This window comes from Mycteria americana, chromosome Z, assembly GCF_035582795.1.
Source record: "Mycteria americana isolate JAX WOST 10 ecotype Jacksonville Zoo and Gardens chromosome Z, USCA_MyAme_1.0, whole genome shotgun sequence".
Lineage (NCBI taxonomy): Eukaryota > Metazoa > Chordata > Aves > Ciconiiformes > Ciconiidae > Mycteria > Mycteria americana.
Genome location: NC_134396.1, coordinates 32,565,837 through 32,585,509, shown reverse-complemented (window position 1 = coordinate 32,585,509; position 19,673 = coordinate 32,565,837). Strand labels below are relative to the sequence as shown.

General features: G+C 36.2%; 1 protein-coding gene across 2 annotated transcripts in view; it reads right to left on the bottom strand.

The window, feature by feature from the left end:
* Positions 1-17,142, bottom strand: part of ALDH1A1 (aldehyde dehydrogenase 1 family member A1) — a 37,107-nt gene extending 19,965 nt beyond the window's left edge. Inside the window, exons 1-4 of one of the 2 annotated variants that reach the window (XM_075526740.1) lie at positions 10,710-10,721; positions 7,783-7,794; positions 6,757-6,861; positions 2,363-2,503 (exon numbers count right to left, since the gene is read on the bottom strand). In XM_075526740.1, coding sequence (XP_075382855.1) covers positions 2,363-2,437 — 75 coding nt within the window. In that variant the 5' untranslated portion in view covers positions 2,438-2,503; positions 6,757-6,861; positions 7,783-7,794; positions 10,710-10,721. Of the gene's footprint in view, positions 1-2,362; positions 2,504-6,756; positions 6,862-7,782; positions 7,795-10,709; positions 10,722-17,031 lie in introns of those variants that run through there. The other variant, XM_075526739.1, reaches the window with a different exon arrangement.
* Positions 17,143-19,673: the final 2,531 nt, after the last annotated feature.

Genomic DNA, 19,673 nt, shown 5'->3' with positions numbered 1-19,673 from the left:
ACTTAGTAGAAAAACTCCAAACTATAGTTTCAAGATCTAGTCAGATCTTAGAAATATTATTTTCTTTTCTAAATTTGTTATTTTGTATGTCCAAGGTTCTTTAGCATTTCAGGCTGAGCCTACAAACTGATCTTGTAAGTACAATGTTTCACCAACAACTCCCCTGAGAAGTCTGCAATTTTAGTTAACTGGACACATTGCAGATATCATACTTAGGAAGAGAACAGAACAAACAGAGAAGCCAGAAATGCTTGATGGCTTTCAGCAGCAAGGAACTGATTAAATGAGATACGCCCTTGCCATTCCAGGCAATATATCCGGCACTGTGTTGCTCTGTTTGGACATAGGACAAAATTCTTCCCTGGCCTCAAATCGATGAACTCCATAGGTTTGAACATCACAACAGACTGAAACCTAAGAAACAAAATTCTCAGTGGCTTTTTCAGTACCCCGCTTTGACTTATTCAGTAGGCTTACCCTTCCAGGTACCCTTCCAGTAGCCTTACCCTTCCGGGTAGGCTACTGGAAGAATAAGGGCTGTTGAGCCTCTGGAGCTTCAGGAGAAGCATCTTATCATTATATGAAACACTGAAATGGAATGATTTTGATCCTGGCCAGGTGCATGAACACAGGAAAATACCTTTGCAATGAGTTTGGGGTCTAATATGAGCTCTAGTGTTTACAAGGCTATTTGCTGTTCTATTAGTATTAGTTCTGCAGTTAGGATAAGCTGTGAGTGGAGAAAATCGCTCTTCATTTTGACAAAGTCTGAAAAGCATGTTATTCAAATACACCTTATCTAAAAGGAAAAAGTAGTCAATAATGTGCATAAGGTGTAGGAAATACAATCAAAGTCACTAAAATAGAAACTTGGGAAAAGCAATACTTTCATATTACGAAAATGGCAAGTGGGAACAAAAACTAACTTAATGATTCAGCTTTCCTGTGGAAAAAAGATTATTTCTCCATTCTCTTTGCATGTGTAATGCCTTAGGCTGTACAATAAAGAGGCAAATGCCAGCTTATCCAGTATTTAACTGACAAAGGGGCATACTTTTCTTATTAAAAATGTAACTCTTAAAATTTTGGCTCTCTCAACTCCAATAAATCTAGCATTGTTAAGGACACAAGTTCTAGCCACCTGAGTTTTCTCCTGAGAAACTAGGTGATTATCAGTCCCTATCAAGGTGACAATATTCATTTAGAGAAATAACTTGGTTGGACAAAAGTCTAAATTTGACAGTTGCAGACTTTGGAGTTCAAGGAAATAACCTCAGTTCCTTTGAATTTTCATTTTTCTTTTAAAAACCTGTTTGGGACACATGCAAGTGTCTTCCTATACTACAGCCATAAGGACAATAGAATGGGCAATAGATTCTTTGCAGGTTTTATGTATTTTAAAGGTTTAAATTTTATGAGCTTATCAATAGTGTGGTTTGTGGCTAATGGCTAAATAGTTCAAATTGTGACTAGATCAGTCTGAGTAATGATCCTGAATGTTGGATACTCCTCCTGCTCTGTTAAATTTTTGACACTCGGCAGAAAACCAACGTTCATATTCAGGACAGTGCAAACACTTATCCTGCCTAAATGTTAATTCCAGAAGGTGCTTGAAATAGCAAAGACACTATCTTAATGGTAGCATCATATGTGGGGTCTAAAACAAGGGGGGGGTACTACACTTTATTAAATTGGTGGTGCATTTCTATTTTAAATGTTCTTTCTTGCCTTAGTGTACAATAGGTAGGTGGTGGTACTACAACTTACATGTCTGCTGTTAAGAGTGGTAAAATGGCCAATACACAGTAGCTGGTAAAGACAGGACATCACTCCCCACCCCCCATGTTCTTCCTATTAATAAGTAATATATCGCTGCCTTTGGTTCTGGTTAAGGTTTTTCACTCATTGTGAGTTGCAAGCTGGAGTTAATGAAGGACCAGTGATAACAAAATATATAGCCATGAAGTTCAAAATTTCTCCCAGTTTTGACTTGTATCGTCTGTAAGTGCTGAGACAGATTTTGAGTTTAGGCCTTGATTCAGGCCTTGGTTTAGACAACTGTTAAGCATGTGGTCTATGTTAGCGTGTCCTTAAGAATCAACAATTGAAATTGCATTGATTGTAGGTGGCTTAAGTATCATCTTAAAGCTAATCAAACACTCAAGTACTTTGTGGATGTGGGGTGTTAACAGACCAGAGTGCAAGCCAGTTTAATGAGGTCCATTTGCAATACAGATGAAAAACAAATATTGAGACAACCTGCCTTTCCAAAGATTTAGCATTTTATGCTTGCTTATATCTTTCTTTAAAATTCAGGACACAGGCTTTTTTCCCAGTCTTTTTGTTCATGTATCATACTCACAGCTAAAATCAGCCGATCTCTTTCAACTAAGTCAGCTAGTTTATTCAAGAGACGTCCTCGCTCTGAAGCATCCATTGTACGCCAGGGTGACCCAAGTGCAAAAGCTTTTCTAGCTGCTTTAACAGCCTTGTCTACATCTGCCTGTGGGGAAAACAGAGAAACTTTTATAATCAATAATTGATTCCGTCATCAGTCTTGTTGGTTGTTAAACATGCAAGGTGTTTTGCAAGATAAATAAGAGACACCAATAGCAATCTAATCAGAATTAGTACAGTAATTTTAGATACATGGGTTATTTTCTTTCAAACACTTCTGCTATCATTTCAGCAATGTGAAGTTGTATGAGAAACAGATGGGTTCTCAAAGCTTCTAAAATAAAAAACATATTAAGGAACTCTATTTTTAAAATTTAGATTTTCAAACCCTTTGCCTTCTAGTATCTGTAATTGGGGATATACCCACCACTTACATGGCTGATGCAATTTAATCTCTTTTATGTACAAAGAGATGCCCAATTCTGTAAGTTAAATATTTAAGTACTCAACATTATCTAAAAGTATCTGGTGGTGTGATGAAGACCAGGTTAGAAAATCTGTTCCTTAGAATGTTTCATAAAATGAACACAAAGTTATTATTGAGGAAGACAATTCAATGCATTTGCTTTTTATTGTATTTAAGATTTATTGTATTAAGATTTGTATTTAAGATTTATTGTATTAAGATTTGTATTTAAAATAATTTTAACAATTGACTAATTGACCAGGTTTAAAATGCTAAGCCTAAATATTCTAAAGTCTGAACATTGTCTTTCCATTAAGCAAGCTAATTTATCAGTCCGTTAATGGTTTTTATAGCACAACTTATTATTTATCATTTGGCTTTCGCTATAGCAGGAAAATCTACAATGAACTATGTGAAGCTCTTTTGTGTGCAAGGGTGTTCCAGGATATAAAAAAAACAATTAAAAATCTCTTGAGAAAAGACTTTTAGTACTTGGAATTCTTCTATATTTCACAATTCTTGTAAATGTTTTCCCAGGAAAACAATGACATAAAAAGGAGGTTTATTCTAGTTTTTTGTTAGAAATTAAAAACAAATTTCAAGGAAAAAAAAGGAGGAATCTATATATGGCACTTGTCCTGGAGCAATTTACATGCATTGTTTAAAAGATCCTTTCAAACTTTTCTTTGTACTGCTGGTTGCTAGAGTCTCCTCAGGGGAAATCACTATCAAGGTTGACCAAGACAGCAAAGTTGGCTAAGTCAACACCAAAGTCAATTGTTCTAAATGTGAACCAGATCTTGAATCTTTAACTGATGTTGGTAGCCAACAACCAATTTTTAAAAGCCGGGAGTGGGGTGCGTTAAGTGGCTTGGAAAGCTCAGCAGAGACCTGCTAGGCTGGAGTCCCACAGAACTTGACAAAGTTCTTTCCAGGAAGTTTGGGAAAAGATAGGAAGGATCTCTACAAATAGCACAGTCATTACTATAGGGTAATACTGACCAGTCACCTACATCACGTAGCTGAAATTTACCAGATTAAAAGAAACTGGTTTTCTTCAGAATCTGTCAGAAAGTGGTCAAATACCTCATCATTTACCTGTGACCCAGAAAACTGCATTCAATGAATATTTAATTCATTCTATTTTTTTCTCATCTTTTTCTATCATAATTATTCTACACCTTTGCAATATGACTTGGGGGGTATGCTTTGGCCTTTACTGGAAAGTCGTATTTGTGTGAATGATGTAAATTAAAACTAAATACAGTGGTATGTGTTCTTTCTACTACAAGTGCAGAAATAATTAAAACCAAGAAAAATTTTATAAAGATAATATAGGGCTGTGAATGAAAAGTAAGAAAAAAAAGGTGTTCTTCAACTGTATGAAATTTAAATTGGGTCCATAAATCTACACCACGAGTATAAAGACTGATAGCTCCTTTCAGATCTAGTTTAGACTTTTTACAGAAGTACATTTACTTTACATGCCACTGATTATTTGTTGAGCTGCTTTATTATTACTAGGGGCCTTTAGGATTAGCAAATGTAGCTTGAAAGAGCCATCAAACTGAAAGGAAAACAGTTCCCACCCACATATGTGTCTGTGTTTTGTAATCTCCACATGTTTTTTTTAAATACCACTGCAAGGCAGTGTACAGCCCTTTGTCAACCCTATTGTACACACAAATTAAATTCCTAAAATCTCTTGGCTCATTATCTAAAGACTAGGCTCTAGAACATTAGGTTCACAATGACTGTGTAATTTACTAGATTTGTACATTTCACTGGGCAATTTACTTAATAGCAGTTGTCATTACACATTAGTTTGCAAAATTATTGGAGAGAAAGCAAACCTGTGTGTCGAACAGTATTCTCTCTTTATTTAATGAGTTGTTAGATTGCTTGTAAGGAATGAAAGCTACAAAAATTCTGAATGGTAAGTGAACAGTTACTGGTCATGAGTAATTTAATTTGAGGATGATCGAATATCAGGCCAACCTGATTTGCAACATAATTTGGTTTTTAAACACTGAACAGAGAACAGGTAGAAGAAGTAGCATTTTACATCAAAAGCATGTATGGTTCTAGTGGAATACGATCCAGAAGTTAACAGCATGCTTATAAAATTCTTTGGCTGAGGACAAAAAGAGCCCGAAATAATCTCAGTGACTCTGAGCACTATATACAGGTAACTGGGACTAAAGAAAAGTAAGAACAAGACGTTTGAAAAACTCGTGCTTAAATATATGGAATCGTCAAAAGACAGATTCATGCAGACTTTCTTAGCCATCTTTCTCTAATGAAAATGTTAAAATGTGTCTTCACTATGACCTTCTTAACAACATGTGGTCACTGTTGCTCATGTGCTAGACAGATAACAGTTGAGCCAAAGTTTATTAGGAGATTCATGATGAAATTACAGAACAGAGTAACTAAGATTCAATGAGCACAGGATGTTGAATGAACTGGGTTTCTATGTATTTCTCAAAAGAGCATTTCATTTCAGAGTCAATCTTTGTACAGTAAATGAAAATATTCTGAAAGAGATTGTGCTTATTATATTGGCAGTAAATTTTTGGTGAACTTATAACATAGATAAATGGCTTATAAGTTTGATAGTAGTTCTCATGGATAAAAAGGTGTTTAATGGACATTTTGCTCCTAAGTTCAAAGCACATTTGTTACACAAATCATTCTAGATATGTGTATTTCTTCACTAAAATGAACATCAAATGTCATTTTGTGAGAAATGTGAGAAAATTTTCTCACTTTTGGATGTAAAAATTTGACTTTGAAGGGGAAAGTGTAGAAAATGAAATAAATATTTGCAAGAACCAAAACAGTAATTATAAAACTGATTTTATTTTCAGTCACAGTCATCACTTTTTGTATACCTGTGAATTGGAAGTAGAACATTCACTTCTCATACTTACTTTCTCAGAGTTTATAAAAAAAATTTCTTTGGTCATTGGTTTTAAAACTGTTTAAGCATCATTGTCTGTTCTATTTAAAAAACTATTCCCCCAACTTGATAACTTACATTTAAACTATATGGTAGCACTAGGCAAATCCTTTTCAGCAGAAAAATACATAATATAACAAAAATACAGAGCTGCTTATTTGAGGGCTTTGGTTTACATTATATCTTTGATTACATAGCATCTATCTGTAATTTTCCACCAAGAAACCTCATAAATATAAAAAATAAATGTCTGTTTACAGGTGTGAACAATCATTTTAGTCCTCTGCTTAAAGTCATCAATTCAGCATGCTGTAAGGAAACCAGTTTTGGTGGAATTAGTGTCTATTTGATAGGTTACCTTCAGCTTCAGAGTCTTTTTTAGGACTATGTTCCAATACCTTTTCAAAAAAACAAATATTTAAAGGGGGCAGTACTGAGAAGACATATTCATAGCTAAAAATGCTGATGGTAATGATCATCTTCGCGGAGTCTGTGTGGGAAAACATCAGTATTTTTCCACTTCATGTTATCTATAATGAAAAGCCTTGTATAAATGTGTAATGAACAGATTGCATCACTGTGTAAGGAAGAGCCAGAAAAAATATCAAAAAAACCCAATTAAATTATTAGATGTCACTGATCAAAGATAAAAAAAAGAATCAATATTATTAACAAAAAATATGTCTTCAGAATTTTCCTCATATGGGCAAGAGCCTAAGACTGAAGCAGTTTTTCAGTGTCTGTTTACAAACAATATTAAGGCTTAGTAAAAAAGCTAAGAATTATGTGTGCAGAAGAAGGTATACAGGATGAAGTAGGTATGTCTCTGAGGTGGTGTTTTACATCAACACAGATGGACGCTTGCCTTCCTGCTTTTGAGGCACAGAATTGAATTTAAAGCTAGAGTTAAGAGCAAGAAAGAAAACCCTACCTTGTCGCCTTCTTCAACCTCACAGATTTTCTCTTCATTAGCAGGGTTAAAGACTTCAAATTTTTTACCACTGATGGAATCATGCCACTCATTGTTTATAAATATCTGCAGAGGAAGAAATAGTGCAACAGTATTAGTAACATATATATAGCTGTTAACTGTTATCTATTTTAATGAATATGTCTATCTTTCACAGCTGAGATCGGCCTGATTGATAGGTACCTGTATTAAAAATGGAATAGCTGTTTCTACATTATTCTGAAGAGATGAGTAATCACATATGGACTTAACCAGGAACCGCTTTTTAAAATTAACTTCCTTTGGAGAGGCAAACTTCTTCTCTCTACACGATATTTTCACTTTGTTTCATACCATAAAAAGATATTGTTACAAAGGGGTCCGTCCTCTCTCAGACTGAAGTCTGTGATGTACAAGGGAGGTACAGCCCTAAAGGACCTACCTAAATCTGCCTGGGTTTCCTATGCTCACGGGGTTGGTAATGATGGAGGGCCTTTCTGTTACATGCCCTGACAGAAGTAAACCCAATCCTTGGGTTTAGTGTATATAGTACAGGTAGTATCTTGGAGAACACTATTTTATTTAGCTTTGCTTTGATTTCTCTTCACTCTCTCTGACCAAAAAAGAACATCCCAACAAAAAATAACCAATAACACATTTTTCTGAAATTAAAGTCAAGACTAATAAAACCCCACCACAGTCAATTGAATGAAACAAAGAATGAACCACTTAAGCAGAGTAAAAAGCAAGCAAGTATACTTCTCTATTTTCATGTTATGGGAGAAAAATAATGAGATATTAAGGAGGGGCTTTTTTATTTTTCACCAAAATCCTTTGGCTTTTCGGATTGGTGCTTCATTGAATGTGATCCTAATCAAGATTTAAAAGCAGAAACATAATGCTTTTATTCTTTTACAGAAAAAGCAGAATTTACGCCATTAAATAAAGATAGGAATCATGAATCAAGAGGAAATGACCGATGTATTCACCAGAAGTACAGTTAGCAACCTTAGAGAAAGCCTAGACTGTCCTTGCTGTTGGTGGTTGGTGCATTTCACAGAGGCACACTTAGCAACACACACTAGGAGAAAAACACACTTAGCAACACATACTAGGAGAAAAGCCCTCTCTCATATATAATTGTTGCCTTGAAAAAAGTTGTATTACTTTACTGATGAAATCACAAACACCTATTTCTTTAATTACTGTTTTTCTGCCTGTCCTATTCTTACAAGGAAAGGAGGACTAGCCTTCCAGACTGAACCAGCACATACCAAAATGTTTACACTGGTCAAATTAAAATGTCCAAGAGCTGACAATGAGGGGAATTTCAAGGGTGGCTTATGGGCAGAAGGTGACTGTGGTCCTCAGCTACACATATAACCCTATACAACTCAATAGGTCCTATATGAAAATATATGGGAAACAGTGGTACTTCTGATTGCAGTTTTCAAAGCTAGTTCCTACTCCTCCTTTGGAAAGACTATTTGCAGGATTTCAATCTGAATATTTGCACATCACAATGCTGTTATTTCCCAGGGGTTGTACTACGGGTGCCAGAAGCAGGGTTGTGTCATATTACCGTAATCCTACACTCAGCATGCGAATATAATCATACAAACATACAGCAAATGTGGGTGCTGGCAGTGTATGTGCCCTCATCACTTGGCAGGATTACTGCTGATAGTCATGTATATGGGGGGCTCTTTTCTCTCCTCTCCCTACCTGAAAGTTTCTCTGTGAAACACCAGGAATTCAAACCTCTCTGGTTTTGGCCTTCAGCACGTGCTGCAATTCCTGCTTTTGAAGGGTGAAGCTACTTGCCTCATATGACTTCAGGCTTTGACGAGATGATCCTTGGGTAACCATTTTAGCTGCCATTGCTTTATAATCAGTGTGACTATCTTCTGTTTAAGGTGATCCTAACCATTTGATGTTAGTCATTATTTATTCAGTAATTTCTATCAAAACCATGATTACCTCCAATTTAATGCTCACAGCTATCAAGTCTTTTGTCACCCTGACATTGGTGACACTTCCCTGCCTCCCATTCAGCCTTCAGGCACAAAATGCAAACATACGCCTGTTATTCTGACTATTACTGCCAATGTCTGACTGCCAATTGTTTGAACTGCAAGGGGTATTACAGCAAATTAATATTACTTTTGTCCGTGTTGATAGGTTTTCATACTTCATTCCAACTCTGAGGATCTCTGTTATGTCTCTACACTGATTTACCTCAGCAGACACCACCACTCTTGATTTTCCATCCTCCCAGACATCATCTAACCCCTTTTACTAACCTGCTGTCTTTGTGTGGAACATCCATATACCAGGAAAACCAGGCCAGCATGCATTGCTCATTTAACTGTTTTATCCTGACTTTTACCTGACAGGGACTGGAAAAAGTCTGACATTAAACCCAAGAAAATAAGCCAAAAATGTGCTTTCCTCAATCTTGCTAGAATATCTTGTCTTTTTTTTTAATATCTTTCTATTTCAAGCTTTTCATACAGTGCCAAACATATAGCTAGCAATTAAGAAGCACAAAAGAACAACAATTGCACAGCAGCTGGCCTACATCAAAGTTAATCATAACAGCTTACCCAGTAGCAAAGAAATTGATACTCAAAGTTCGTTTAATAAATGTGTCCTTACTCAAAGATTGAACTTTTATACTGGCTGAAAGCACATTGTGTACTGAATTTACTTTGCATGGCTGGAACAAATACCATCAACTCTTGATTGCAACATTGCTGGTGCACTTAGAACAAGACCTAAGCAAAGCAAAGCGGGCATTGTTGTTTCCCATATTGAACTTTTATGATCCGTAACCTTTTGTGGTATAATAACCCCAGAAATTCAAACCTACACCTTTTTGTATGGGAATAAGTAATTGGCAAAAGTACTGTTCCAGCTGAAGGAATAATTAAATGTTTGAAATCCTTAAAAAGTCTAAATGACATCAGTGTCACACAAGAATACTTTCTCCAAAGACAACACAAAATTCCCACCATGTCCGCTTTACTTTTACTATTAATTTTATTGTCTGTTTGCTATGGCACTTTCCTTCTCTTTCAAGCTCTGGTGTCCTAATTTCAGTTGTGCTATATATCCCTTAAAACTATGTCCAAAGAGGGTTTCAGGATTGAGCAGTCCTGTGTCTCTCTAGGGTTTTGGTTGCTGAATATTAATAAGACTGTTGATGAAATCTATAGAAATTAGTCTGCTTTTTCATTAAAACAAACAAACAAACAAACAAACAAGGAAATAAACCACTTAAATTGTTCCTGAAAAATCAATATTTTTCAATTGTATAGGGAAAATATGGCACCATACACACTATCCTAAAAAGGTGAACATTGTCTTTTGAAAGATCTACTTTATACCATTATTAAAATAACTAGAATATTTCTGAATTTTCTGTCATATTGAGGTTGATACAAAATTAATTGATTCAGCAATTGCTAAGTGACAGAGAATAAACCAATCTACTAAAAATATACACTACTTTAGTTGTAATTACTGAGAAGTTATATGATATTACACAGCTGTGAAAATTTAGAGGACAAACAGAGTTAAGGCTAAGGACCTCTGGGTGAAACTGAAGGTACTTATCTCTGTTCACAGATGCAAAATAGAACCTGGGCCTTACCCGTAGGTGCAAAGATCTGTGCTACCCTAGATCCTGCCATCTCTGAGCCACTGCTGGTAAAATTGTCAAAGCGGGTTAACTTTTTATTTCTGACTCTGTAGGTTAGCCTTGAAACAGAAAGGAAAACCTCTTTAGAAAGATCTGATACAGGGCACAGATGTTGAAAAGAGGAGACTATGTTGCAACCAAGTGTTGTGTAGGTTGTTCTTTAAACTGGACATGATAACGTATACAGTCCAATGTTAACAGTACTTGTCATCCTCTGTCTAACCACCTCTGCGATCTCTGGGTTCGGGTCAGTACTGAAACAGGGTCACCACCCTAAGCCACCCTCCCAGTGCCTGAGCCCACCTTCCTGCCCTGATGGGCTGGTGTCCTCCCTTCTTGCTCTCTCCCAGGGCAGGGCTGCTGCGCTGCTGGCAGGCATGAGAGATCTTGATCATGTTTGTCATTGAGACCATGGCAGGCCCTGACTGACTGTGCCAGGTATTTTGTGCTCAAACCATGCCTATCTTTAGGGTCATGACCTCTTGCCCCACCTTTAGTCACGGAGCTTAGCTGTGAAATTAACTAGCAGAAAAGATGTGTTTCCTCTTTCCTCTCCATTAGGAAAAAGGACGCACTGTTGCCGCTCAGAGTAGCAGGAATATTTAAATAGAAAACCAGAAAATACTTTGGGGCAGGCAAATCAAAGCAAATGATGGTTGACTCAGGGCAGGACAAAGTCAAGACACCAAAACTGCAGGATAAATGCTTTTTGCCACACAGACCTGGTACTTAAACCCTACCACCACAATCACATGTATTATGAAAATGTGACAGCTTTCAGGAAACAGATTTTGTGCATAGTGTTGAAATTGCTTACACTGACTGTCTCAGTGGTTGTGAATAATTGGTGAATAGTTTGGTAATAACTATCAAGATCAATAAAAATATAATCTCTAAATGGGTATGGTAACAATTTGCTATTAATATATTCCTGTATGTTTCAGCTTGTTTCTATGTGGGCACCATATATAGAGCATCATTGCTGCCTCCAACCATCAGGACTGACCAGCAAACTCCTGATTTAAGAAAAGTTGTCAGGGAAATAAATATGTAAGTCTCTGGAAATTTCAGATATGTGATGAAGTTGATTATAGGAATATTCACACAAAATTCTGACTGTTGTGAAAGGGCAAAGACAGCAGTTAAATGGTTAATATGAAAAAAAAACATCTTTAGCAACTAGCTACATTGCCAAGAAAAGAGACAAAGTAAAAGGTAAATATTAACATAACACTGCTATGATGTTACAGTATGCCAAATTCATATCTGTCTGTGAAAGGAATAATAGCAAAACATACCATTTTTGGAAGTTTTTAAAGTATTTGTTTAAATACTACATTTATTGCACCAACCAATATCACCCATAATATTAGTTTAGAATATCTTTCTTATTAATGTTTCTAATACCATTCCCATTTAAAACATCACTTCATTACTTTAAATATATACACAACATTGTATCAGGGCTGTATAAATCAAACTATCCAGATGTCTCTCATAAGCTAGATAGCAGTCTTGCATATGCAGGTATGAAAGATGGGAAAGAGAAGGAAAAACTCGAAACTCTCCGTGTAAGCAGTGTTACATACATTGCAGGCAGCTGCACTCATAAATGTGCATGCAGCCATGCTCATTTAATGCTGTGGAATATATGCTGCAAACAAACAGCATGTGGATCTCTAAATCCAGGCAACATTGAAGTACCAGCCAACAGTAGCCTCTGGCAACTCTGTTGTTGTGCTGAAAAAAACCATTTGGGTTCATCTTGCAACAGGTTAGGGTGTTTTGTCCGTCAGTCAGAAGTCCATTGGCAGCTTGGACTCTTTTGTTCTGGTTTGTCGGACACAAATGCAAAAGACCTACCCTTCTGTGGCACATGCCGTGCAGGGCGTTGTCTCTGATGACTGACTATGGCCCATGAGGTTTAGGGCTGCAAATTTATTTTGCAAGGATTTAGAAATGTTGTTCCAGGCATTTTGTAACTGTTATTTCACTGGTATTTTTAGGAGAGAAGATGGTTTTTATTTTGCCAACCCAAAGAATTAATGAATTTCAGATTTCTTTGCACTAGACCTGGAAATACAAATTTCTTGTAGAAGAGACTGTACGCTACTAAAGTTTAGTATTTAAAATAGAGCCCAGGTAACAGGCTGTTGCAGTCAAAAACCCTCTGACTGGCTTTATTTCCTCTGTCAGAGTGCAATAAAATCTTGATTCTCTGAAATGATTGATATCAGTTCAGATAATCTGATACCATTCACCATTGCGTTGAAGTTACCTGCAAGACTACACTATTTCTGTCATTGTTTAGACAGTCGATTTGGTCACTTAAATGACCTGAGCAGAGAATGGGGAAACAAGACCTGCTCTTTGCCTTTCTTTGTCATCCCAGTGGGGTTTTTGCCTTTTTTTGTCATCCCAGTGTTTTTTTTCCCTTCAGTCTTTGAGCATTTTGAAAGGACCGTGAGTTAATTTTATAAGGTATCTGCTAGATGGGAAATGCCGTATTTGTGTCTGTGCTGCATGAGGAAAGAAAGTATTTGACTCTGGACAGCTTTGTCTGAGATGGACCACACCATAGCTCTACTGAAATAGATTTTAAGGCCTCTACGTTAGGTATCATCACCTTATGAAACATAACTTCTTGCTGCATCTTCCTTAGACTAAGGATCCCCTTTTTGTGGGTTCAATATTGTGTGAAGTCTGTACAGGGTTTCAGGCCTCACTGCTTCTCTAGAAGTGATTTAAAAGTGCAGTTTAGAGAAGAAAATACTTTGTTTCTGATGTTGCAAAGATCCTATACATGATCCCATATTCAGCATCTGTCTATAAACTTTGTCAGGGAAGAGTTTTTATATAATTCACTATTATTGTTATAAACTATAATCCATACTACAGAGATGTAGTCAAGAAAAGTCATAGAACTATCTAAAATGTGGACTATCCCAAACTTAGATATTAAGGCTAGCTTTATAAATATGAAATGAAATGTCTAAGCTATCTTCTCTTCAGATGCCAGAAACTCTTCCAAATTTATTGTACAAGAAAAAGCATAACCTCTTCTCACCATAAATCTGCCCCGAGATAGCCTACAACTCTTGTTATGATAAAGCTTTTCTTGACAATGCTCTTCAAATGAGTCCAGCTGCCTGTTTCACAGAGCTAAAAGCAATCACAAAATTTCAACAGCTGCTCAGCTGACTGCTCACAAACTTTCTAGTGCAGACAGTAAACCGGGGAATGACACCACCAGCGTTTTTTTAGAGGCCAGGAACAGTGAAGAGGCTTCAGGGCTGTGGCTGGGCTCTCGCATGCTGGATGCAATTCGGCATCACTCAGGTGAGGTGATGCACAGTGCTGAAAAATTGTTGGCCCCTATTTACAGGTGCTCTCATAGATTATGAGAGTCATTTGGATATTATTGAGTTTGATGATGGCAGTAAATCTTACAGTTACATCTAAACCTGAAAGAGATTTGTGGCCCAAGAGGAGGCTCATTTCAGGTGTTGTAAGTTCTGATTTACTAGTCCCAAAATATGTCATGGAGTCTCACTGGATTCTTTAAGCAATGCAGTTAAAATATGTGAAATTATTTAGGGAACTACTAAAGATTGAAATTGTAAGCTTTAAACAAATATATAAATATAGAGTACCTGCTGTGAAATCTCTTTTTTCCCCCAGTTTTTCCTTACAAGAAGTTGATATTTGGCTAATATTTCATGTAACTTTTTCCCCCCCCTTGAATTGTATTTTATTATTGATGCAGGAATTACATTTTACTGCTGCAATGAACTAATAATCACAGAACATACTCTTTCTATTTATTATTCATTTAAAATTTTTGGTTTGTCAGTTAGTGGCTTTGTATCTACAAAGTCAGCTGATCTTAAAAGAGTGTATTCCTATAGTACCTTTATAGCTGACTACCTTTCCCCACATATTTTAATTAAATTTTTGTGGTTTTACCCCCATCTTTGTTTGTGAAGCTAGTGATTGCAACATATGTGACACTAAACTACAATTTTTCTTCACTCAGAGTTGCTTACTTTTCCACACTTTCTGATATTCCACATGCAGCTTAGTGAGAGAATGTGCTGCTGTGTTCTCCCCCTCATGTAATTTGACAACCTAATAATTAACTAATCTGAGTTTCTCTGATTAAAGGAGCACCACAGGGCTTAGTGTATGTGAAAGCATCATGACAGAAATCATTTGTCAAACAATCATTGTCTAATTCCTCAGTGTTGACTAAGTAAAATATATACTAGCACATTTTTAGCCAGCTACCAACACTCATTCAGTGCATTGGAATATCTTTAAAGGAGATTCAGATATGAAACCATTTCAAGAATACTTTGTGGTTCAACATCCAAGCCAATTTAACTGTTTAAAATACATTAAATTTAATTCTTGAAATTCAAATTCCCTGAAGAGTGCTTAGTTTCATGCTATATGTGAAAGCCATAATCTGAAATGTAGTAATACTAACATATAGATCCACAGACATATGGAAATACTTAGTTAAATGATCTCTGTGATGCAAAATGATCCCTCTCATAGAAAATAAAATAGAGTGAGTGTTAAGTAAAGAGGAAAGTCCTTGGAACATCTTCTGCAGACCTTTCTTCAGATCCTTGTGTAATGGTTGTTGATGTTATGCCATGGTAGAAAAAGAGAGAATTGAGTTTCCAGGTCTGACGGATCTGCTGATGTCCAAGGTGCTTCAGATAGAAAGGTTAATACATCAGCAGTAATTAATGCTTCCCTCATCTTGATCCCTCCAATGTAACTAGTCAAAACAATCCCACACCCCACATATCTAATGTGTATGGGACAGGAGAGGAACAGGATGAGCAAGAAGACATGTATGGAAAGGCTTTATTAAATTGTGGGACGACTGCTGGCTATGGGATGACATTTCTATCCCCTCTCCCTGTCCCTCAGTACACTGTTGTGGCTTTCAGACTATTCTGTGTCATGTTTGAAGAGAGGAAGAAAGCATTGCAAAAGTCAAGCCTCCACAAGGGTGTATTGGATTTGATGACTTGTAAGTACACACTTTTGCAAACAAGTGCATTGCATTTCTACACAGTTACACATTATAGGCAGTTTTTAAGGAAATGGTATCTATTGTCAAGGCAAAAGAAACATGCATTTGACATGTGACACTCTCCTTAATTGCGCACTAGGGCATTTCAGCCATGTTGGCTGTCTTGTGGTTGCTTTTTGTATTAATAGAATAAGTTTTTGCTAACCAAATATTTTAGAAGGATAGAAATGTTTACAGGAACTTATGTCTTGCATATTCAGTTACATCAGATTTCTGAGCTAGCATTTTGCTCATATTGGTTGTTTTCCTGTGGAAAAATAAAAAATCAAACAAATAGTATTGTAGTTTCTGGAACACTACCGTGACCTAGGTACTAAATTATCTTCTCTGAATTAAGCTTTTTTTTTTTTTTTTTTGAGACAGGAAGAGCAGTAGAGAGCTATCACATGGCAGAACTACATAGCTTTCGTAGCCTGTTAAATATTTACAAAGTAAGGTCCTGTGTGATTTATTCAAGAAAGACATGCATTCAAATCTGGTTAGTTTTTTACCATTAAAAAAACAGGATAGAATGGAATTCAAAAGGACTAATCTAGATAATTGCTGAACACCTTGCTTTTAGAAAAGAAAATAAGCAGTGGTTCTAGAAAATAAAATTTATTTCCATTGCAGTGGTAATGAGAAAAAAAATTAACCGTAACCGAGGAGTCTCCAAAAAGAAGAGGTCCTTTCTGATCAATTGTTCTACCTGAATGTTTCAGAGGGCAGAGTTTCAATATTTTCTGCCAACAGTTTGTTCAAATTTCTTGCAGATATCTGTGTACTATGATATAAAACAGGCAAAGAGTCTTTTCAAGCTGGGAACACAAGTCTGGATTCAGAACTTCTTTATCTGTGTATTTCTAACTGCGTATGGAAAGAATTTGCTATTACAAAAAGTTTATGGTAATACTGAGTAATTAGTGATGGTAGACTTTATCTGTTTTGTTGATAGTTACTGTTTTAAGCTGAAAAACAGATTCACTATCTCTAACAAAAATATGTGAGTGGAATGAATTTTATTTTAGTTTCATTTTCACACATCCCTTTCCACATAAGCTTATTTGGTATAATTATTTAAATCTGATTGTAATACAATGCAGTATGCTAATATTTTAATTTGTTCTTTCTGTTCTGAAAAATAATATAATAATAGAAACTTTTTCTTCTTTGCCCCATTTATACTTTCTGAGAAACTTATCACTGTAGAAAGTTTGTTTCAGGAGAAAAACAACACCCACCCCAAGTGAAATATGAAATGATTCTATCACACGTGCACACTTCCTGAAATACTTAAGTTAAAAGGATCACTGAACATTAATTGCTAATATGTATATCAGAAACAGGTCAGAATAAACATTTTAAGCACTGATTTACAGTTGCTCCATGGTTCATATAAGATTAAAATGAGTACATCCTACTGTCTGAGCTGAATGCATAAGAAAAATTAAGAAATGCTACTAACCTTGGTGTACTTAATTTTCAGATCTTTGAGTGGTTCTGGCAGTGCTGGCAAAACTGGAGCAGGATTGCTGTCTGAACCTTGCTTCTTCATATTTTCAGATGAGGAGCTTGAGGACGTTCCTGAAACACAGGTGAAATGAGGTATAAGAGAAGCGCAGTGATTTTTGTCCTGACTGAGCTCTTAGCTTTATTTGTGCTTTTTTATCTGTACCAGCTATGGTATATTTGCATACAGGAATATGATTGGATGAAAGAATTCATTGCAAAGAGAAAATGACACTACTTATTTTTAAGACCAAAAGCAACAGCCTTTTCATCGAGCTGAGACCTCAATGAAGCAAACTCTGCTGAAACAATCTGCTTAGCCAGACACTACAAACTTCTTACTGGGGAACACAGTTTAAGGCCTCCTCGTCTTACCTGTAAAATTGCTTTCTCTCAGCAGGCAGGTTCCCAGATTTTAAGTGAAGTTCTTCACGTACTTGAAGGCAGCTCTGAAGGTAAAGACAGACTTGTTACCTCTGGAAACAAACTAAGCCCTTCTCACTGGAGAGTTGGCGAGAGTAATTCGCAGACCTGTAAAGTGTTCACTAAAAAACAAGCCACGTTATGTTACACTTTCATATGTTCAAAGTACATTAGAATTCCTGTAATTAATACCTGCTTTGTAGATCATGGAGATAAGGGATGACTATGGTGATACAAAATCCTTCACATATTTTTCAAGAAATGTGAAGGTAGGACAAAATTGATCGATCCAGAAGAAATACTCTGTGGTTGGAACCAAGCAAAAGATTGGGCTTTTTTCCAGATAGCACCACAATTTTAAGGACAAAATTTTTACTGCAGTGCCCTCTGGAAAATCTGAGTTTGTGCCTTTTCAAACAAAATATTTAATAGACAGGACTTTTCTACCCAGGGTGGAACCCACTGGTGCATATATGTCCAGTTCTGATTATTCAATGAGAAACATATCTCTGGTACTAGCAAATCATTTTATAAGGCACAAGAAACTCTTTTCTTCATTAAGTCCTACCTTTTCTCATGAATGGTATCACAGAACAAACCGGGGCTGAATTAACATTTGTTTTCATATGCTAAGCTTCTGATATATGCACAATGGATTTGTGCCATAGAAATAAAGAGAAATAATCTTATTGCTTTCATTGAGACTACACAGATGCTTGAAAAACTCACTGAGCTCAGTTAATTCATGTATCAGGCATCATCTAAACCATCTGGCAATGGAGGCTTTGTTGCTTTTAACTGATGGATGATATAGGACATATCACGAGATTAATCTTACGACGCATTAGTTATATGTAACATACTTTCTGAATTAAAGAGCATGCTATAATCATCATTGATGATTTTTGTGTTTGGACATATGGTTGGAGCAAGAGTTTCTGGCCTTTAGAAAAGTCCAAGAAATTTCTGGATAAGAGAGAATTCTATTCTCACAATAGTCATCCCTCAGTGAGATGTAAAGAGCTGTGTGGACTTGAACAAGTTTCAGCCATTCACCCTGCCATATGAATGAATGGCGTCCATTCCCATTGCTATAACACCAAAATATCCAAGGTTACAAGCTCAGTTACTTCCTTCTGAATGCATCCTTCAGCTCTCCTGCCTCAGCTGGCTGGTTCAAGACATCCCAACGTAGAATGGTATATTTGAAAGTTTTGTGAACAGCACTTTCAGACCTTAACATTTTGGGTTACAATGTTTGCCTGCCTTAGAGAATGTCTTTGAGTCTCATGAGAAAACACAATGTCTAAATAGGGTTTGTTCACTTTTATTTGGAGTATAGCTTTTCAGTGCTATCTTTGGGTAGTAAATTTTTGTGGGTTTCCTTTTACTTTTTCTTTAGTTTCCACGTAATTTTACGGTTTAGACACTAAAGTCTACTCTAATAATCTTCCTGCCACTCATTTCTCCATTAACCCACAAAGAGTTTGTCTCTATTTAATTCACCTGCTAATTGCTCAGATTTGCCTAACTTAAAACAGAATTTAACTGGAGCTCTAAGACAGAGATCAGAGGAATTCTCTGGTTTCAAGCAAAGCAAAAAATCTTTCTCCCAAGCAGGACTGTTCTAAATACATTTTCATATTTAGATACCATTGCATTCCTGATTTTTTTTTTTAATGATTAAGCTAGAAGTAAGTTATGATAACTTATTTGGAAAACGATAGTATTTATCCTCTTTTCATGTCTGTAAGGACAGCCTGAAATCTCCTTAGACAGGCTTCAGAGATACTACCCTGGCTGAAAAGTTTCAACTTTTCCAGACATACTGGTAATCATTGCTTTATTTTCCACATAATTCATTTATTTAACACATACTTTACCCTCTTTTTTCCTTTCTGCTTCCCTCTTTCACTCTTGAATTGCATGAATCACCTTCACTACCACACTTCCTGTGAGTCCTTTCTTTTCTCTCTAAACCTTGTGTATTGTTAAAAAGGTCTCATCTCTTAAAAAGATTACTTGCTATCTTAAGCAATTTGCTTGTCCTATCATCAGGTCTTATCTGCTGAGACTTGCTCCAAGCATTACCATTAATGTCAATAATTCCTTTAACTTCTCTGTTCTCATATCTATGAATGCCTGACTCCCCTCCCTTTTTCTAGGAAATTCTAA